Source organism: Alligator mississippiensis, chromosome 5, assembly GCF_030867095.1.
Source record: "Alligator mississippiensis isolate rAllMis1 chromosome 5, rAllMis1, whole genome shotgun sequence".
Classification (NCBI taxonomy): Eukaryota; Metazoa; Chordata; order Crocodylia; family Alligatoridae; genus Alligator; species Alligator mississippiensis.
In genome coordinates, this window is record NC_081828.1 from 160837702 (window position 1) to 160859845 (window position 22144).

The 22144-nt window shown below is 41.6% G+C and overlaps 1 protein-coding gene across 3 annotated transcripts in view; it reads right to left on the minus strand.

Annotated features, from left to right (window-relative positions):
* The window catches only part of LOC102564067 (ATP-dependent translocase ABCB1), a 49150-nt gene extending 27424 nt beyond the window's left edge, over positions 1-21726 (minus strand). For 2 of the 3 annotated variants that reach the window (XM_019498032.2, XM_014603045.3), the window contains exons 1-15: positions 21624-21726; positions 19425-19531; positions 17667-17754; positions 17521-17569; positions 16376-16529; positions 15444-15510; positions 15016-15207; positions 13903-14074; positions 13280-13404; positions 10565-10742; positions 9664-9777; positions 8451-8561; positions 5205-5330; positions 2736-2939; positions 732-902 (exon numbers count right to left, since the gene is read on the minus strand). In XM_019498032.2, coding sequence (XP_019353577.1) covers positions 732-902; positions 2736-2939; positions 5205-5330; positions 8451-8561; positions 9664-9777; positions 10565-10742; positions 13280-13404; positions 13903-14074; positions 15016-15207; positions 15444-15510; positions 16376-16529; positions 17521-17569; positions 17667-17754; positions 19425-19473 — 1800 coding nt within the window. In that variant the 5' untranslated portion in view covers positions 19474-19531; positions 21624-21726. Of the gene's footprint in view, positions 1-731; positions 903-2735; positions 2940-5204; positions 5331-8450; positions 8562-9663; positions 9778-10564; positions 10743-13279; positions 13405-13902; positions 14075-15015; positions 15208-15443; positions 15511-16375; positions 16530-17520; positions 17570-17666; positions 17755-19424; positions 19532-21623 lie in introns of those variants that run through there. The other variant, XM_019498034.2, reaches the window with a different exon arrangement.
* Positions 21727-22144: the final 418 nt, after the last annotated feature.

Genomic DNA, 22144 nt, shown 5'->3' on the forward strand with positions numbered 1-22144 from the left:
AAGGATGAATGGTGTTCATGGAATGAGCAAGATGTGCATCAAAGCAGTCTGCTGTAGGAACCAGGCCACATCTGTCGCAGAAGCTGGAGGGAGTGCAGTGAATGGGACAAGGGACTGAGGAAGAGAAAAGGATTCTATCTTGCCTATGCCACAGAAGCCTTTGCAACTGCTTGGCAATTTACATCAACAAAATTTATCGCGAGTTGTTAACTCTGTACCCCTCTTTTTCTATGTAACCAATTAAAAATTATTTAGTCTATTTTGTGGAGTGGGGCGAGGAAGGAGTGCTCGCAGATGCAGCTGAAGTCAGTAGGAGCTGCGCTTTGAACAAATGAATGACAAACAGTTCTCTCAAAAATCAGGTCATAGGGACCTTGAATTGGAGACCTAAACATAGCAGGTAAGTATAAATAGGTGCTGGGACAGTACACTAAGTGATAAGCATAAAATAAATATGGCACAGCTGCTCATTCACTGAGTAACATCCAGCCTGTGTACAGTATAATGAAAAGACCATGAGAAAAAAAAAATCTCATAATTGCTTAAAGGGATTGTGATTAATTTTCATAGCAACTTCATAACACTAAAACAAACATATATCCCCATTAGTACCAATGCCCTCATTTAAAGCCTTGCTTCAAACCAGTGGGAAGGTGCCCTGAAAAAACATATGCTATCTGGTTGTTGTGTTTCCTTCTGCTGGCTAGGAACTTTATCAAGATGACCCCTACCTTATCAAGAGCAGTCTGCACTATGGATTCACTCTGAGTATCCAGAGCAGATGTGGCTTCATCCAGAAGGAGGATCTTGGGATTCCTTGCCAGGGCGCGGGCAATAGCAATTCGTTGTTTCTGTCCTCCACTCAGCTGAGCTCCTCTTTCTCCCACCAGAGTATTAAATTTCTGAGAAAATCATGGAGGAATCAAGATTGTAGAAGGGCTCAGGTGAAATCTTCTAGTGCTCTAGTTAGCTATGAGTATTGCAAACCAAAATGTTCTCTCTCTCTCTTTTTTTTTTTTTTAAATGTCATGACATATGGTTAAGTATAATGCATCTATCACAGAGAAAGTTTAAAAATATTTATTGCTAAAAGTCTTATCCTAGCCAACTACGTTCAATTTTTGTCCTCCTCCTGGAGGCAGATGAAAGATTTATTGTTTCTAATTATCAGTTTACATATTTGTCTTCTTACCACCTTCAGTTTGGTTAGAAAAATCAGTATCTGGCATCTTGGTTTTTATTAGATTAAAATATACTCTAAAATCAGATTTTTAGTTATTACGAAAACAAAGTGATAGAAGTGAAATAAGAGACTAGAACTGCCTGAAGGAATCCAGATATCTAACTGGTTAACAATAACAGCAAAAGACTATCAGAACAGCTTAGTTAAAATAATAAAAAGGGGGATTCAAGAAGGGGTGAGGGGATAATATTTAGCAAAAAAAAAAAAAAAAATCAAAACAGTTGACTTGGCACAACAGGAATCCATCGTTGTCTATAGAAGTCCTTCAGCTACCTTACTATATTTAAAAAAAAAAATCTGGGCATGTGATATATGGTGATTATTATACAGTAAACTGTAAGCCAAAATTCCTTGTAGGGTAAATGGGTAAAACTCCACTGAATGGCTAGTCTAGCCCTAGCCACTTACATATAGCCACAGGCTACCTCATAAGCCAAAACAAATGAAGTTTGTTCACATGGTACTCTGCCCAGACTAATTAGCTCTGCTATGCGGCAGAGCTAATTAGTCCATCAGAGCTGCACTAAGGCTGCACAATAACGGTAACCATATGCCAGGTATATTTCTTCTAGTTTCAGATGTATGTCAGGTATCTGGGCTTCAGATCTGCTCCCTGAGAGAAGTTTGCTTTCAAGTGTGAGTGCTTTCCTGGAAGATGTAGGTGTAAATCCTTTTAGATAGAGGAAGAAATTTACCCCCTAAATTCTGGGCGAGTACTCTAACCAGTGAGTGAGAGGTAACTCATTTTTTGGATGCTATCATTTATTGGACCAACTGCATAGTTGGGATAAAGTTAGACAATCTTTCAAATGTAAGACATTTTTCTTCAGGTATGAACTACTGGATAGGGTGGGCAATTACTATGGATGGGGGCCACTTAAGTTCTGGTGAGGCGTCTAGGGCTGCACACACAAAATCTTTTAGAAGATATCCTTTTAACAAATTATAGATAAAAACCAGATCATGTACTAAAAATGTAACCTGGATGGTTGAAGTCACACTGACAGCAGCCCTGCTGGGAAGGTTTGCATGCTGGCTGGGGCTGGGGCTGTCAGGGGCATTGGTGGGAGTGGGAGGGTCTCAGCCCTATGTGGATCACTGCAGGTGCAGCCATAGGCCAGATTCAATAAACTGGTGTGTGTCAGTTTATGGGCCAGATCCAAATCAGTTGGCGGGCTGGATTTGGCCCTCATGATATATTTTGCCCACCCCTCATGATTTGATAGACCTCTATCATACTCAGCCCATATCTTGCAGCTTTCTGAAGAAATCTCTCTCTCTCATTATTTTCTACTGGCCAACTTAGGCAGCTTGCCAATTTTGCTTGGTTGCCTAACTTTTCCCGTATATTGTTTGAGAGCCTAAACTTCTAAGTTAGAGGTTGCAGATTCTGCTGTGATGGAAAATTTAGGCACAAGAACAGTAAGTGTTGCAACGCCCAAGGCCTTTTGTGGATTTAACCCTAAAAGGCATTCAAAACCTCATAACTCACATCAGGCAGTCTTGATATAAAATCAAAAGCATTTGCTTCTTTCGCGGCTTGCTCAATTTCGACATCACTAATATCCTCTCTGCCATAGCGAATATTTTCAGCTATTGTAGTTGCAAACAAGACAGGCTCCTGGCTCACAATGCCAATATTTTCTCTTAGCCACTTGACATTAAGTGTTCGAATATCTCGCCCATCTAAGGTAATCTGGGAAGAAATGCAAATGTTAAATAGCCTGCAGAAATCCGTTTTGTTTAAAACAAAAAAAGATTACTTTCAAATAATTGTTTGAATGGGTGACAAGTATCTGTACAGAAGATGCTCACATGGTTATATTTTTTAAGGTAGAAATAAAAAATGAACAGGAGAAATTAAATATCTATCTTTTTAGATATTGCACACACTGGGAGACTAAGGAGCAGGATAAACATATAGGGTAGCACCAGGTACTCAGACTGCAAACTCACATATAAGAATAAAAGTCTACTAGGCTGTTAATACTACATTGCCCCCAGGAAATCTGAGCGCTTAAAAAATCCAAAGTTTTCTTCTGGATTGTAGGATTTTTTTTTACTTAAAAAAAAAAAAAAAAAAAAAGTTAATTAACTTCTCCCCCCCCTTATACAAGAGGCAGTAATAAATTAATCTGTGCTACTAGAACAGAATATATTCCAAATAAGAAAAACAAATATTAAGTAGAGCTGGTTAATTTTTTTTTTTTTGCTTATTATGAAAATATCTCTTGTCCTAAATGCAATTTTAATTGTGTGATTTCCTTGTTTTCCAGCAAAAAAAGTATATACTGTACTTTGTTTCTTTTAAAAGAAAAGTCTAGAATAAGAAACCTCTGTTCCTAGAACAGAGTTTATGTTCAGTGAAAATGAAGTAAACCACGTGCAGACTGACCCATGGTATTATATGTTCTATAACTGGGCTGTCCAACTTCTAGGCAGCTGGGGGCCATCTGGGCTGCCAGCTGCCTGTCACGCATAAGGCACAGGCTGCAGAATAAGAGCTGTTTGCTGCATGGTCATCTCCTTCCTTGGGATCTCTCCCTCAACAAGGGCAACCTAGTACATGCACACAGCACAGACTGCCTGGCCCCACCCCACTCCCAACTATACCTACTGCATGGACAGCCAACACTCCCCTCTCAGCCACCAAGCAGCTCAGCTCCTCCCCCACCCTTGTCAGCTGCATATGCCTAATGGACAGCCTTCCAGCCCTCCCCTCCCCGCTGCAGTGCACACAGAAGGACAGATCCTCCTTCCCTCCAAGCTGCATGCCCACCTGTAGTGCTGGCAGCTTGGTTCCTGCTTTTCTTGCACACACCATGAGCAGCCCAGCCTCCTCCTCACCATGTCTGCAGCATGGGTCCTATGAGCCCCCATGGTGCATGCAGCTTGGGCAGCCTAGTCCTCTCCAGGCGCGTCATAGAGGACATTTCGGTTTTCTGCTACTCTGTCCTCTATTGATACAAAACCAGATGCCTTTATATCCTCTATTTTTCTCTTCAAGAGTAGGATATTTTTCCCTTCAAAAAGAGAAAAATAGAGGATATAAAGGCATCCTGTTTCGTATCAATAGAGGACAGAGGACAACCGGACTGTCCTCTATGATGGCCACCCTAACTGCCACATCCACCCAGAGTGTGAGCAGGAAGTACAAGCTGGAGGAGGGCAGGGAATCCCAAAGAACCTAGCGGCCATGGCATGATCAACAATGGTGAGGGGGAAGGAGGGACAGGTAGTGGCAGTCATGCTGGGAGCCCATGGGCCACCTGTTAACCCTTTGGGGGCTGCATATGGCCCATGGGTTGCTAGTTAGACAGCTTTGTTCTGCAAGATATAGAGCAGTGGTTCTCAACCTTTTTTTTTTTGGACTCTAGGCACCCTTCACTGGACTCAAGCCAGCCCTCCATAATTTTTGTGAACTGTGGCACACACTTTCAAAAACGAATTAATATATTACAGTGCTTACTTCCTTGCAGAGTGGGGGGACAAGCCTCAGGAGATAAGCAGATAAATGTACGCTAACACTTCACTCATCTCCTCACAGTTCATGGCACCCTTAAAAAGATCTGGTGGCACTCCAGAGTGCCTCAGCACCCTCGTTGAGAATCACCGATACAGACGAAAAGGGAAGTAAATGTTGGAAGAGACTTGTCAAGGGAACTGGACCCTAGAAATTACATATATTTTGAAATTTCCAGTATTTGGTTGTTCTTGCTGACTAGATACAGGAATGCAGAGTGCTTGTGGAAGACAAGCAAACACCATTTTAAAAAGTGAAAAAAAAAAAAATAGTTCACTTTGTCCAGGTTCTTTAGTTAATTGTGTAGAATAAGTGCCCATAGTTCAAAACCATAAACAAGATTGCAATACGTCTTTTTAAAAAGTGCAGGTTCAATCTATCCTGAAAATTAAAGTTTATCTTAGTATTCGTTAGTACCTACAATTCAAGTGCGCTTACCTCTCCTTGGACTGGATCATAGAATCTCTGCAGAAGCTGGATTGTAGTGCTTTTGCCACAGCCACTGGAACCAACCAGAGCAATGGTCTTTCCTGTTTGAACTTTCAGACTCAGACCACTAAGAATCTGGAAACATAATCTTCATATTTTAGTCTGATAAGCCTAAAGGTAGCTAAATCAATGGTTTGGTTAGAAAACAGTCTGTTAGGATGCTTGTCATCACAAACAAGGCAATAATAAAAGTTGTGGACTTCTAAGAGTATGATGAACTTGCAGGTCTATTATCTCTCCTTTGTTCCCAATCCTGGCTCTGACAGATTTCTATGACCTTGAAAAATCAATTAGGTTTCTGGTTTGAGGTTTTTCTAGCTATACAATGGGATAATACTTGGTTATTAACCTTACAGCACCTTGAAGATGAAAAATACTTAGATTTTTTAATAGTAAGCTTGTTTTGTTCTGTTTCTTATTTTATTAAGGCTTTTTACCCCAAGCCAAAAATCAAGGTGGGTGTTTTCATGTCTCTGGTTAGAAAAAGAGGACTAGAGATTCAACACCCTACCATTTATTACTAAGGAGTTAGTTATGGACCAATAGTGCCTTTTAGGCCATTTTCACATTTAAAAATATTTTCTCTCAAAAATATTTCTATTCATTGCATTTCATACATGACTAATTTAATAACTATTTGGCTGCTATGAGAACCCTCTTCATGAATACCAGGTTGATGTATGATTTTGCTTACATATTTCTTATCCAAAAAAAAAACAAAAACAATTATAGTATTGTTTTTGTTTGTTTTTTTCACTATACCTGAAAAGCTCCACTTCGCTAATAAACTAGTATTATACATGCTCTGTGATATCTGCATGACCAAGAAAGAACAACATTCTGTATAGGATATTATGCTGTTTCCCAAGACATTGAAAAGCTCATAAACTACTACCCAGTCTTCATCCTTTCTTTATTGGGTGTCCAAGTTACTGAAAATAGGTAGGGTCCTCCAATGCCTTTGATATGATTCAGTCAAAATGTGGGTCCTATATGGAGACTGCAAGGTTTTGTATATGAGAAGTCTATGGAAGGTGATGGATGAGAACCAAATGTTCATGCCATTTTCTTACTTCTGTTATTTGCCCTTGACACGACTGGCAGTGAAATACGAGACAGACTGGACTCTGGAAGGGATGGAGAGTAGGGCTGTGCAAAGCTTCAGTCCCCAATTCGATTCGGTGGAGATTTGGCCCAATTCAGTGGCCAAATCTCCAAACCTGAATCAAATCAGGAGACCCTTTAATATCTCCAAATTGAAATCAGAACCCTACAAATCTATTTGGAGAGATTCAGAATGATTCAATGATTCGGATATAGACACAGCTTTACATGTTTTTTCTACATACCTCAAGGTACCAGGCAGCTCGTGAATGCTGTGATGGTGGGGCAGATGGTGCGTACCACAGGAGCGTGGAGGGCACCCCAGCACACTCGGCAGCAGACCCGGAAGTGGACCAGAAGCACTTCCAGTCCAATTCCGGGTCCGCTGGGGGGCCCTCCTGTGACCCCCTCCCAGCTCGGCAATTGGTGCCTTCTGAGCCTGGGTGGGCACCCAGGGACCCCCCCCACCGCCATTCACTGAGCCAGAGGGGCATGGGTGTGCCCCCCAGCAGGCTTGGTGGTGGACCCCAAAGTGGACCAGAAATACTTCCAGTCCACTTCCGGGTTTGCTGCTGAGCATATGGGGGGCCCCCCCGCCATGCTCCTGTGGGATGCTCCATCCACCAGCGTTCACGCGCCATGCCTGGTACTTTGAGGTATGTAGAAAAAAAAACATTTAAAAGCTGTGTTTATGGTCGAAATCTCCGATTCTCTGAATCAGCATTGAATCTTTAGATTCGGCCATATTGAGTCAGGGACAGTGATCTGAATTAACAAATTCACTGTCCCCGATTCGGACCAAATGTAAAACCAATACGGCCCCTTTCGCGCATTCCTAATGGACAGTTCTTTGTCTCCATTTCCTCAGACCCAGCTTATGCAGTTGCTCGCCATTCTTTAAATCTTGCCGATTGTTAGCTGTGACTTCTCAATGATGATTCATGTAGGGTTGAGGAGCCATCAGAAGAAATGACAGAAGTGAAAGCAGTATCCTCAAGTAAGTGAATATACTCAATATTTGATTATTTGTTTGCAACCTACTAGGATCCCTAGCAACTTCTGAAAGGCCAAGAAGCAGTGGTAATAAATGCCCTTGTTTTGACACTTGTTAAAGTGTTTGACAAAAGTTTTTTTTGTTTGTTTTTGGGGGTTTTTTTACAAGCAGGATGTGATATTCCCTGCTCTGTGATTTGTCCTGCTTTCCATAAGCAATTTAAAAACAATTATTTTAACTCAATAAGCCTTAACACGAGTTGAGAACTGACTATGTCTCAGATCACCTCTCCCCACATAAGATATTAGAACAGTTGTGATCTTTTAAAGCATTGAAGCTAAAAACACTTCGTGAAGGCAATGTGTGCTTGGTGAGAGATCTTGAAATGTGAAATTTGCTTCTGATTCAAGTCACCTGCATTTAAACCCTGATTCCTTTATGTTTTCCTACGATTTTTCCAACAGTGGAAAATGATAAGCAGACAGATGGTGGCAGCGAAGACAGCGGACTAGTTTTTGACATTCTTTCCTAAATTATAAGTAGTGTATGTATTTTCAGGGATGGGTACAATTTTTATAGTTTCATAGTTGGTAGGGTTGGAAGGGACCTGAGCAGATCATCAAGTCCGACCCCCCTGCCGTGGCAGGAAAGAATGCTGGGGTCAAATGACCCCGGCAAGGTGATTCCTTTTGAAGACCCCCAGAGTAGGAGCAAGCACCACTTCCCTTGGAAGTTGGTTCCAGATCCTAGCCACCCTGACTGGGAAGTAGTGCTTCCCGATGTCTAGCCTGAATCTATTCTCAGTCAACTTGTGGCTGTTATTCCTAGTTGCTCATGGTAGTACTCAGGGGAACAGGGCCTCTCCCATTCCCTGCTGGTTCCCCCTGGTAAGTTTATAGATAGAAAATCCAGCCTTGAACTTGCAACTCTATGGCCCCTGAGTCAGCACACTGTCTTCTAAGCCAGGCAAGTAGGGCTGCATTTTGTTTAAATACTTCAAAATAAATATATTAAATTGATACATTTTACTGTTCATTTTAATCACATGCAGGCATCAATTTCATTATTACACTACTATATTTTAAAAGAATACTTACTCTAATATCAGGTCTAGATGGGTAACTAAAATGGATATTTTTGAATTCAATTTCTCCTATGAGCCTCTCTGGTTTGTATCCTTCTTTGGCACTGCTATCTATAAGACGTGGCTAGAGAAAGATTTTGAAAAATATATTATGAATTTTTATGCTATTGAAACTGCACTTTTAACTAATACATTTTTCTTCACTTCCTGTCCTAAACCATCATGTTATATGCAGAACACTGTTACATAGTTGTTCCATTTCAGCCTAGAAAGTGGTGCATTTCAATGGAATGCAATTCATTGGTGGCAAAGCATTTAGGATTGAAAGGCACAACAAATAATGCATGTTATTACATGTACCTGTCAAATGTTCAAATGGGAACATTTTAGAAAATGGAGGTGGTGGGATAATTAATTTTGACTGATTTTGCAGATAAGACATTTTCAAATACAAAGCATTATCCAAAATCCCTAATAACAAGTGGTCAATAATTGTAATATTTGAGCAATAGTACCAATGTTTGGGTAAAATTCTACCCTTAGTTATACATGTGGAACTTTAAAGAAATTAGGAAGATAGGACTCAGCCTTTTGTTTCTAATCCAATAAAAAAAACTGCATTTTACAATTTGGTTACCATCTTTTGCATTAAAAGATATATAACTGCTGTTGAAAGGAGAAAGAATTAGTTACTAAGAGGGTGCATCTACAAATACAATTAATTAATTAATTAATTAATGAAGAGGGTGCATCTACATATGCATCTACATGTATGCCTTGGACAGCAAGAATTTGAGCTGGGGCAGAGCAGTTTACACCCTCATCACTGTCTACACATTTTGGTGCAGTAAAGTACTCTGCTGTAAGGTAGTACTGTCCCCAACAGTATTATCCTACAAGTTTACTGAATCCTAATACTGGTCCATGTATAGATAGTGACATGTTACTGCAGAGCTAATTAGTCTGTTCTGTAGTAAACTGACCCACCCAGAGTGCAGCATCCTTCTTCAGCAACAGCAGTATTGTTATAGCTTTCAGGAGGACTGTTAATTTCTAAATCAAAAGCTAGTTAGGTGTAACAGAGCTAAGGATTCAGGTTCATGTTCCTAAACATGAGTCAAAATGTCATAGTTATGTTTTGAGTTGTAAAAATCTTTGTTATGAATTAATCTATGTTTTCAGTGAATATGTTATGAACCAAAAATTTAAGCTATATGCTTAACTACCTTATTAATAATTTTGTATACTTCATAGGCAGCACCACGTGCATTGGCAACACTCTCCAAGTTTGGGGATGCCTGTCCAAGAGAGAATGCGCCAAGAAGCACAGAGAAGAATACCTGTAGTGAACAAAAACAGGAGCTCTGGTTAACAGGGATTCTAGATCCTCACTTTCCTTACTGGAAAATGCCCAGATAATTTTGTAAGGACTATTTCAGAAAAAAAAAATACAAAAAAAAAAAATACAAAAATCAAAACCCACAATTACCGCTGCATTCTTTCAGCTCCCTTTGCTGTTATCCTCATGGTGAAAGATTGTAAATGTAGCCATTATATGCAACCGTATGCTCTTTAACTGTTTGAACAGCTTTTGCTGTTGTGGAAGCATAAGACAACAGCAAAGAGGACAAATAGTGAAAGTAAACATCTTTTTCCACCTTTCATCGAATTAAAAACTTTTTTCTTCCTTAAAGGAATGAAGCCACTGGTTCCAAGTTGAGGGCCCCATCCTGCAACACGTGTGCTTAAGTTTATGCATTGAGAAGTTCCAAGGAAGTAAAGGAATTCAAGCTACTTAGAGTACATAAAATTAAGCACAAGTTTAAGTTTATTTATTCATTTCCAAATAATCCCCAAATATCAGTAAGGTAAAGTAATTCCTTTCAAGTTATCTGGCTATGTGACTAAATAAGCTATCGTTAAGGCAACTTTGATATCTTAAGGACATATCCAGAATCTCTGTTGAATTATATTAATTGTATCTTTAACAGTTAGTACAAGATACTTTAAGTTTAACTAGGTACTATGCATAGTTACATACAGTACTTAAAGAGCAAGCATTTTCTCCAATTCATTGACAACTTTACAAAAGGTTGCTTTGCCAGTTATACTATATGCTGTGCTTACAATTAATACTCTCCCAATGTCATAGTTTTCTCTCTCTTCCACCGTGAGCTTGGTTCCATACCAAAATGCAAGAGCATAGGATCCAAATATAAGAAACTGAGAGAGACCCAAAGATGTGTTGGTGGTGATGGACTTTTTCACTCCGACACTTCTGGCATTCTCTAAGTTAGCATCGTATCTGAAAACAAATCATGAAATGTTAACTATAATAAGTGCCTGCACATCATTTATATTGGAATTCTTCAGTTTCCTTTCAGCTTACAGGGTTTTTCTTCTATAACATTCCATTGTTGGACATAGTGAACACTGATAAGTTAGTTCAGTGGTTGTCAACCAAGGTACACGTAGCCCTAGGGGTACCTATAGGGAGTATTCAGACCTAGGTGTCACTGGTAAATTCCATGTGTGCACACAGCTACAGACCAGCATGCACGCTGCTAGGAGAACAGCTGGGTCTGGCTGGTAAGTATGTTGTGAGGGAAGTGGATGGAGGAAGGAGCGGATGGAGGCCCCAGTGGTGGGGAAGGGAGTGGGGCTGGGGTGCCGGACTGAGCCACGTGGGGGATGGCTCCTACCACTGTGCATACCCCAAGAGGGTATAGTGGATGTGTGCCCCCAGATCCAAGTGGGACAAGGCGCGATGCTGCTGTAGGCTGGGACCAGGGCTGCACCAGGCTGTTCCCAGCAGAGGCTGAGCCGGGCTGTGCTCTGGGTAAGAAGTGGTGGCACTGGGAGGGGACTATGGGAGGGGCTTCAGTCACCCCAAAATTCACTGTAGCCTTCCTGATAGCCCCCTTCTGGCACTGCCGCTGCCCACCCCAAGCTTAGCCTGGCCTAGCCCGCTCCAGCAACTGCCCAGTGCCAGCCCAAGCCTGCAGCTGCAGGCAGTCCTGCCTCATGTGCAGAACCAGGGGCACACACCCCCCCCTCCCCTATGCCGTCCTGGTGGTATGTACAATGTTAGGAGCTGCGGTGGAGTGTGGGACAGAGCCACAGCTTGTTTGGGGGGCAGGGGGAGGTGAGTGGTAGCTCCCACCACTGTGTGCACCCTGGAAGGACACGGGGGCGTGTGCCCCCATATCTGCACAGGGCAGGGTGGGATATCACTGAGCTGGGGCAGCGCTGGGCTCTTCCTGCCTGGGACTGGGCCAGGCTGTGCTTGGGGTGGGCGGCAGCAGTGCTGGAGGAGGGCAATGGGGGCTGTAGCCACTCCAGAATTTGCTGTAGCACCCCAATACCCCTTCCAGTACCACCACTGCCTGCCCCAAGCACAGCACTGCCCAGGCCCTGCCTGAAACTGCCCAGCACCAGCCCCAGCTCACCCTCCCTCATGCAAATCCAGGGACACACGCCCCTGTGCCCTTCCCAGGATGTGCGTAGCTGCGGCAGCCACCTCCCACACAACTCAATCCTGTGCCCCATCCTGGCTGGGCAGCCCCAGCCCCACTCGTTCCCCCACCACTGGGCCAGCCCACCTTCGCCCCATGCACAGATCTGGGGGCACACACCCCCATGCCCTCCTGGGATGTGTGCATCAGCAGGAGCCACTACCCACTCCCCGTGCTCCCTGGATGAGCTGCTTGAAGCTCTGTCCAGCACTCTGCCCTGGCTGCACAGCTTCAGCTGTAGCCCCACTCCCTCCCCCTCACCGTGGGGGCCTCAATTTGTGCCTCCCCCCCACACCCCTTAAAAACATGAAAAAATATAAAGGGGTACCTGATCTGGAAGTTTGAGAGAGAAGGGGTACACTTGTTAGAAAAGGTTGAAAACCCCTGGGTTAGTTAAAAAAAAGTGTTTATTCTTCCATATCCCCTCTAGCCTTGTAGTTTTCTGTGTGTGAATAACTGTTCATGTTCACTGCTAATCCTTTTGGCACAGTATGTACAAAACTTTCAACATGTTCTCACCCAAATATGGAAACACTCGAAGTGAAGGGCAAGATTGAAGCAGTAGGAAAGGTATCCTTGAATGATTTGTAATGGATTCCTTTCATGAAACATGCTCAGATACCATTGGAGTAATACAGATTAGATCAAATAAATAAATTTGCAAATAAGTTTTTGTTATGTCTTAAGCACTGGTTTAAAACAATGTTGAAGCCCTTTGTAAAGAATTCCTTTACGATTGTGATCCAAGGCAGCTTAACTATAAGTTCATTAGTCAGTTATGTCAATAGAAGTGTACATGTGCTTAAATTAAAGCACTTGACACGCTCAGCTGAACTGGAGGGTCCTAAGCATTTGGCCCCAGCAAACTTCTTGTGGACTGGATGAACCACTTCCAGCAGCAAAGTAGTGGCTTGTTGGTGGAGGTGATGGAGCTGCTGCATTGGCATGGTTCTGGAACTGAAGGGTTTTATACTGCTACCACTTACCCCCACCTTTCCCCTTACTTTTAGTCATCAGTGGTGACCAAAGACATCCAAAGTTTGAATGTGGACAAAGTGGGGGAGGGACAAGCAGGATCCACTCTCTGAATTCACTGGGGTGCAATTCAACCCCTGCGTGGGCTGCATTTTAACCACTTGTAGGCCACATGAGGCCCACAGGACACCTGCTGCAGAGCAATGAGCTAGAGGGACTTTTTCTCTATCTTCATGTAAGACTTCCAGTTGTCTGGGGGATAAACTAACAGATCTTTTGTGATTTTTTTTTTTTTTAAACAACCCAGTATTTTTTAAACATTGAATACAAAAGTTTCTCTCAAAAAGCTTACCTTGCTTGTGCCTTCTTTTGCCCATTAAAAGCAACAACTGTCCTGATAGCAGTCAAAATTTCTTCTGCTACCGCTCCTGCTTTAGCATAAGCAGACAGCTCTTTTACAGTGAGTGAGGCCAAGAGCTGGAAAGTTTTGTAGGGAAAAAAAAAAAAAAATTATTCAAATCTATTAAAGAGCTTTATCTTGTGCATTATTAAAGAATGGTGTGCCAATGGTAAGGGTAGAATCATGGAATCTGGAAAAAACTGAATTCAAGTCCCACCTGTGCTACAGTGCTTAGAAACTTGTATAATAAAACTTAGATAGATTAAAGATAATACTATTTCCTCTTACCTTACTACTTTGCTTCACAGAAAAACAAAACCTTAAACATATAATAGTATTTAGTGAATGTTTTTGTTACAAATGATACCCATTAAAAACGGTCACAACTCACAAGCATCTCCCCATGCATTTCACAATGCTGTACATTTCCTGTCAATAGAAATGGGTGGCAGAACATGGTGGGATGGGGTGGGGATCCTCTCCAGGCATCGTACTCATGATGCTTTGTGTGTATTCCATCTTTTTCATTCAAGAAGGATCATAATTATTAGGTTGTCTTTCCCCCCAGTACTTACCATTGACCAAACTGCTGCTGAGGCAGCAAGTAGTGGGCTAACTGACAAAATCACCAAGGTCAATTTCCACCCGTGGACAAATCCTATAATAATGCCTGTCAGAAAGGTGGCAAAAAATTGTACAAATATACAGATCTTGTCTCCAATGCCTTCATGGATGGTATTAATGTCACTGGAAATTAGAAAAGAAGAAAAATGTTTGTTAAATTTGATTGTCTTCCTATAGCATGTTTCCATCTTGCTGAAGAGATGCCCATACGTCATAAATTTAACTATCCAGATCATTGTTGCAGTAGAAATTCTGGATTTCTGAACAGCACTATTAGCTCCTAGGGACAGTCTCCCATTTTTACAGCTCATTTTCTGTCTGTAACCTTAGGATCAGCAGCAGCTGCTGCCATTTCCAAGTCCTCCCCTCCATTGACTGCTGAAATTTGAAGATATGAAGCATGAATATCTTAATTTTGCATCCAATACAGTAGCAAGCACACTATCAATACATTATTATATCGAACTGCTGCATATAATATTAAGTGTTTTTCTGAATATATAGACAAACAGGCTGGATTAGTGTCATTTAAGCCTCTCCTCTTCAGGAATCACAGTTCCCTAAACTGGACATATTTTTCTACATGTCAATCAAACTGCATAAGCTTTCTTTACTTGCATGTACCTCTCAATTATATCCAGTGCTCCAAAGCCCACTGAAGTCAGTTTAAAGACTCCAAATGACTTCAGTTGGTTTTGGATCAAGTTGAATGAGAATATGCTGACAAATGAGGAGTACATTTATCTGATCTAATGTCAGGGTTTACAGTGTTTGTAAACTAGCTGGAGACAGTATGGCTGTTTATCTGCAGTTGCTAAACAGTTCATAAATATTACAAGCCAATGTTAGACAAGTAGTACTTGTCATGACATAAACCTTTGCAGTGCATGTGTCACAGAAACTCAGCAAATTAAGTGAAAACCCATAACTAATTTCCACTTCAAATAACTGTATATTTCAGGTTTTATTTGAAAGGTTCTTGAAAACTCTTTAGATAAATAAGAGATAAACTGAGATATTCTTCTAGATGTCATAGTCATGGTACATAAATAAAACCCTCTCACTCTGTTAATCTGGTGTTCAAGGTTCCAATCTGGGTGGTGTCAAACCAAGCCATCTCCTGGTGGAGCACTGCAAAAAAAAACTTTTGTCGGATTCTTGCTGTCTGTCTTGTAGCCGAAGTCAAAAATGTCCACACTTGGATGGTGCTCAGTATCAATACAGCAGAACCAATAGCAACATAATAGTAGGCAAACCTGCAGTTAAGACAGTAAAAAATACCTAAGATGTACTGTACCCTGGGAGAGAAATTAAGATGTATCAGGCCAAATTCTGTCTTCATTTGCCCATTTACAAATGTGTTAAAATCAACGGAATGTAGTTGAGAACAGACTATAGCCTGTAGCTGAATAGAACAAACAACAAACAAACAAACAACAAAATAAAGAAACAAGAACACGCTATTCTGAAGAAAATAACGGAAGATTCTTACTTTGTCATTTCAGCTTCTATATCTACATCTGGAATTGGTGCACAAGTAGAGCTATCCAGCATAGCAACTGGAAACAAGAAAAAGATTAAGTGTTATAACTGAATGAATGAGACCTGGTGGTTAAGGGAGATGACTGTACTCCAGATAACAATTCTGTTGATTTACAGCTTGCATTGCAGCCAGCAGCCTTGTGGTAGAGGCTCAAACCAGGCCAAACTTTGTTCACAAGGTCACTGTAGAGTGATGTCATGGATTTGATACACTGTGGGCCTGTCTGCACTGTCTCTGGTGTGCTTGTTAGGCTTTGAATAGGTGCCTGTAGAAGATGTCTTAAAGCTGTTCTTATCAATAAGAGCAGAAATGAAGCCAAGATGCACAAAGAACAGTCTGTTATTCAAATGTTTACCTTTTTGTAGATAAACGCTGTCTTTCTGTATATATTAACACTGTTTTTTGAATTGATAGTGGTTGCACTCAGCTTATCATGCTTGTAGTTAGACTTTTTTGGGAACTGTTAATTTTTTTAGTTGTTTTTAAATGCACATGTGCAAGAAGCAACATACACATATCTACTAGAACAGGGGTTCTCAACCTTTTTGGATCAGTGTACCTCTGGTGGCTGGATGCAGAGCAGTGTACCCCCAGTGGCCAGATGCGGAGCTGGTGGGGAATAAAAAAAGATTTCCTGCTTCCACTGCAAATAAGGTGAAATTTATCCATGCAGACTACATTTCAAGGCAAAGCTGTACATCACTCAAGTACTACTCAAGCCCCCCAAAACCAAGATTCCAGTGGCGGCTTAGCTGTTTGCTCGCTGTCTGCAAAGGCATTTGCTCAAAAAAAAAAATGCAATCCTATTTATATCTGGGAAAAAATATGAGGAAATTAGACCCTAAAAAAATATACTTAGAAGTTTATCTTTGCTTATTTACCGTCAGAGATATTTCTTCCCATGCCACTCAACACAAAACTGTTTGTCATCTCTCCAAAAACAATGATCATCAGTGGCAATCCAGACCCATTCGCCATAGCTGCAATCAAGCCCACTATCATCAAAATGATATCCAGCCAATCAGCATAGTAAAACTATATGAATATTAAAGAAAAAGGAATACATTTATTGTTGAGAATTCAAACATTTGCCAATACTTCACTAGGCATATAGAACAAAATTTATTTTTTACGTAACACTATTCACACTGCAGGTATGCAAAAGCATTTTATGAAGATATGAGTTCAATCGCAGCAATGTAGTGGCTATGAAGGTAAATACAACATGGTGGATGCACTTTGTAATAGCACACACACACATATCTTTAAATCAATACTGAGGAAGTTAAGGAACAGTGGCAGGTCAGCAAGGTTAATCTCTTACTCCATAGGGGGAAAAAAAAAGAAGAATGTACCATACATTTTTTCACAGTGATGACACCTAATCATTACACATTGCACTGCACTAAATCATATATTGACTGAGATAATACATGCAAAATGTAAACAAGAACAGGTTATCAACCAGGATTGCTATTACCTATCAGAACTAGCATGCAGCATTTACATGGTTAAGGTTCGTCTAGATTTGAATGCTACTCAAGATGAAAGTACAGTGAATTTAAATTTGGCTCAATAACTCTTTGTGGAGACATGCTCTTTTTTTTTTTTTTTTTTTTTTTTTTTTTTTTTTTTTTACCATTTAGATCTGTGCTTCCCAGATGTTTCCTCAGAATGACCCCAGTTCCTCAGCATGACCCCTCACTCCTAACCCACAGACCCCCATCCTCACAACCCCATCTGGTGATGTTGCATCCCAGTTTGGGAACTGCTGGTTTATATTAATCTAGTTTCAAAGGGGATTGACTCACTGCATTATTTCAGCAATAGTTATCTAGAATCACAGAATCATTGAGAAGTATGGCTGGAAGGGACTGCCAGAGGTCACCTAATAGGGCTGTGCGAAATGGATCCTATTTGATTCAGATTTGGCCCGAATCAGGGACAGCGATTCGATTAGTTGATTCAGATCACTGGAAATGGAATAATGAAAAATGTAAATCAAACCAACAAACTATACACTAACCAGTTCCAAAATACCAACCATCTTCTTTTTTGCCTTCTCATTTTTCTCTCTAGAAAGATTAAAACAAAAGAAAAATGTTTATTGAGGCTGTTTCAGGCAGAGCAGAAGACATTAAACAGTTTATTGAAGGTCAAAGAACCCCCTACTTTTTTTTAGTCGTCTTTAAATGGTCATTTTGTTCAGGTTTTTCTTCATACTGGAAAGAGGGATTGTTATATCCATTACATGCAGATTCTGTGGAGGAAGAACATTTTGCTTGAATACTAAGACTTTTGAGTCAGTTTCCTATGGTTCACCCCATTTCTGTCTCTGAACTATTTAAGAATTTAAAAAATGGGCACATGAACAAGGTACCATGAAGCAAAGAAAGCAGAGCTGCTGCCCCACAGTATCTTCCTCATGCATCTGCTAGTCCACAGTAGCTGCCTCTGTACATGTTCTTACTCCATGGCAAATGTAAGACAATCGTAGATTAGCTCCCAATGAAATAAGTAGATTAGAATCAATAACCAGATTAGCTCCCAATGAAAGAGCATGTACATGGGCAGTTATCATGCAATAGTTGAGGTGTAGTAATGCTGCATTTTCCTTCACTTTGTGGTAGTTTGCTCATGTGCTTATGCCCTCAATTTTTTTCACTTTCTTGAAACAGCTCAATGAGCTCTCTCAAAAACTTCCTGCATACTCCAATCACTTCTGCGCTGAGAACAAACTTCATTTTCAGCCCAAAGGTTAAATTCTAGGAAAAGTTAATAACAGCTTTAAAAAATAAGATGGTCATAATAAAAAAAACAAACATTGGGCCCTGCAAAGATTTGCACACATTTAACATACAGAAAAAGGGTGGTTCCACTGAAATCCATGGAACTGCTTACAGGGGTATGTGTACACATGTGCTTTAGTCCACAGTAGCCTAGTTTATTGTGCATTAAAGTAGCAAGTAAAAAATCATGCTAAAGTGCAGTAAAATAGGCTATTGTACATTAAGCGTCACCTAAAAAGTATTCACATACACTACTGCATATTAGGGCAGCCTAATACGCATTAATTTAGTACATCCAATGTGAGGTACTAAATGAATGCATATTAGGAAGAGTGTACTAATGCACATGTAGATATGCCTAGTATGTAAAATTAAGAATTTGCTTAAGTCTTTGGAGGCATACTTAGTATTTTTGTTGTTGTTGCAATAGTGCCTACAAGGCCTGGTTCCATTGTGCTAGGTTCTATGCAAAACAAAAAGGAGGACCATTAACCAACAGAGCTTGAAATCAAACTTTAAGGGGAAAAAGAACAAGAATGGAACCTCCCCCAACAAAAAATAAAATAAGCCAGTGAGGAGATCACAGGGAAATAGTTAACTAATTTTGAACTACATGATAAGGGATGATTACATCACTGTCTAATCTACCTCTGCAATACCTATTCTGTCACTATCAGTATATTTTCCCCCATTGTTTTCCACCATTGGTTTTCATAACAATTTTGTATGGGAAAAACAGACTTAAAAAGGAAACTATTGTGTTTTGTTGGCTTATATAACCATTCAAATGCAATAAAATGTCTCTAGATTCATTTGACTTGTATAACAGAACATTTGCTTTCTCAGGCCTCATTCTGCATAAATAACTCTACCCCGTGAGTGGCCACATTTGAACTCAGCTACTCAAGTGCATAAAAGTTTCCCAGAGGGAGATCTTAATTATTTTGAAACTCACTAAGCATTTACTAAGCTGGTAGAGTGAACACCAGAGATACGATGTCCCAGCTAATGTTTCAATAAAATATAGACCATGTGTGTTCAGTGCAAGTTGAGGAAGTCTTATAATGCCTTTGTGACTTTTGGCTTGTGGAACTGTTTTTAACCTAGCATTAAAACCAAACAACCAAAAAAAGAAACTTACCAGAATCAGGTAGTTCCTTTCTTGTTTGATTTATAAAATTGTCCTTCATTTTATTATGTTGTTGTACAGATGGTCCAGATATGGAGCTGAATCACTCTGGGTGAAACCTCCATACAAAAAAGAAAACAAAACAACTTTTAGAAAAAAGTCATTTAAAGAGTTCATGTTAAAGTATGGGTACTGTTTCTTTATTCACTATTTGTTTCCTTTCTATACGTGTCCTACTGAGCAAAAATATTTATCTTTACATACTACACACACTAGTTTTACCGAAGATATACATTTTTTTAATACCCCAAAAGTGCTGTCCTACTCAGCTAACAGGTTTCCTAGATTTCAAGGTGAGGTTGGAAGACTTCGTCTGAGCTGTATGAAACAGCCTGTCCAATTTCATTCAGTTACGCCATATTGTATTTGAATAAAGCATATCTTTAATTCATCCCATGACGGTGATTATCACCATGAATAGTAAAGAAGCACGATATTCAATCTTTTCAAATCTGATGGAGAGTTGTTTAACAAGAATGGCAAAAGACAGTAGATGATAACATTCTACCCTGCACGGTTTTTGCTCAATAGATTGTGTGCATTTGTTTAAAAAAAAAAAAAGCTTGAGTCTGCATCCAGCAGCTCTTGGAGCAGGGAAAAATAAAAATTAAACAAAACCAACATGACACACTCGTAATCAAAAGGAGGTTCATTAAAAATTCTCATTTTTCCCTACTTTCTTTGAATCAATTTCTAGCCATAGAATCACATAAGTTGGGCTGGAACGGACCTCAGGAGGACAACTACTCCAGCCCTATGCTCAAGGCAGGAGCATCCCTGTCTAAACCATCCTAGGCCAGTGTTTGTCTAACCTGTTCTTAAAAATTTCCAAGGGTGGATATTTCATGGCTTATCTAGGTTGTCTATTAACCATCCCCATAGTAAGAAAGCTCTTCCTAATAAGCAACCTGAATCTTCTTGCTGCAGTTTAATGCCATTACTCTATGTCCTGTCCCTGGTAGCCACAGAGAATAGCCCATCACCATAACCTTCCTTCAGGTATTTGAAGACTGTTGTCAAATCCCCCCCCTCCCCCCCTCAGTCTTCTCATCTTGAATCATAACACTACTAACAAGAATGGCTAAGTACAGACATTACACTTTTTTGGGTGTAAGTGATCAGAAACCGTCTACACCTGTACCGGGACAGAATTTTGGCACACAAAACCAGCCTATGCCCATAAGAGACCAGAAGTTCAGCACACACAGACTGGTTTAAAAATAGCAGAACTTGGTGTAAGATTTGCCCCACACCACCAAAGGGCAAATGCGCACTCTGTTTGAACGTTACTTAGATCCTGCCTGCCTGTCCTAGTTCTTCCAGCCTTTCCTTGTAGGTTGTTGGCTGGGCTTGCCAGTGATTATTTCAGCTTTTAACTTGGTGTTACAGCCAACAGCACACAAGCTGTTAAACGTTTATGGAAGCACCTGTAAGATATGCAAGGACACATGAAATAATCACTGGCAAGCCCAGGCAACAACCTACAAGGAAAGGCTGGAAGAACTGGGATGGGCAGGCAGGACCAAAGTAACTTTCAAACAGAGTGCACATTTGCCTTTGGCAGAGGACACTATTTATTCCCTTGGTTTTCACAGCCGTTTCGCAGGCCACCTGCTTCCTCCTTGCCATGGGGTGGAAAAGGGAGTAGTGGGGACCCCCTCAGGGTCAAGATCCCCACAGGTAGAAGCACAAGGGCAATTCAGCATCCCCCAAAACCCAACCGCAGCAAGCAGCGCAGAGACAAGGGTCCTCAGAGCATCCCTGCAGACTGAACAAGAGGCAGCAGCCCAGGTAGGAGCTCTGCCCCTTGAGTGCTCTCCAGCGCGGGCCCCTCCGTGCCCCGTCTCGGCGCGGGGAGCCCTCATTCAGGGTCGAGAGCGGTCCCGGGTTGGGCGGGAGCTAGCCGCCGCCGCGGATGCCCGGGGGAAAGCAGGGGCACTGCAGGGACAAGCTCCCGGCTGCAGGGCGGGAGAAGCAGAAGCAGCCTCCCGCTTCCCCCGGCTTGCAGCAGCGCGGCAACGCGCCCGTCCCTCAGCAAGCCCCGGCCCCCGCGGGAGCGGAGCGGGGTCGCCCCTGGGCGACCTGAGACGCTGCGGGCCCTGCCCAGCCTGCCCGCCTCGGGCCAGGGCAAGACCCCCCGGCGGTACTTACACGCGAGGTGCGGTGGAGCCGCGCTCATCCCCTGCCCTCCTCCCAGCGGGTGCCTGCAGCTCCTCTCCTCCGCGCTGCCCCTGGGTATTTAAGCAGCAAACTGCCTCCTGACGCCCAGCTGCTGCCAACCTGTCCCCTCCCCTCCCCTCCCCTCCCCTCCCCAGGCTGCAGGGATCCGGTTTCAAGGTAGAGCTCCCCCAGCCTCGTACCCCCAAACTAATTCCCACCGAGATGCCCTTGTGCGGTGGCCTGGGACTCAGGTCCAGGGAAGGCTCCTTCCAACTTAACTGCCTCCCATGACCTCTAAAAAAAAAAAGTGCAAGGATTTAGCAGGGAAAAGCCATGAGATGTGCAGAGTCCTGAAGGGAGCTTGCTCTATCAAACTGGAGGGGGTGAAAGTTTTCAGAAGTATTACTTTAGAGGTATTCACTGAAAATAAAATAAATTAAAAAAAAATGCTGTTTCAGGGCAGCCCAACTGATCTGTGAAGTAGGGTCAAATTTAATGAGGTTTCAACCCCA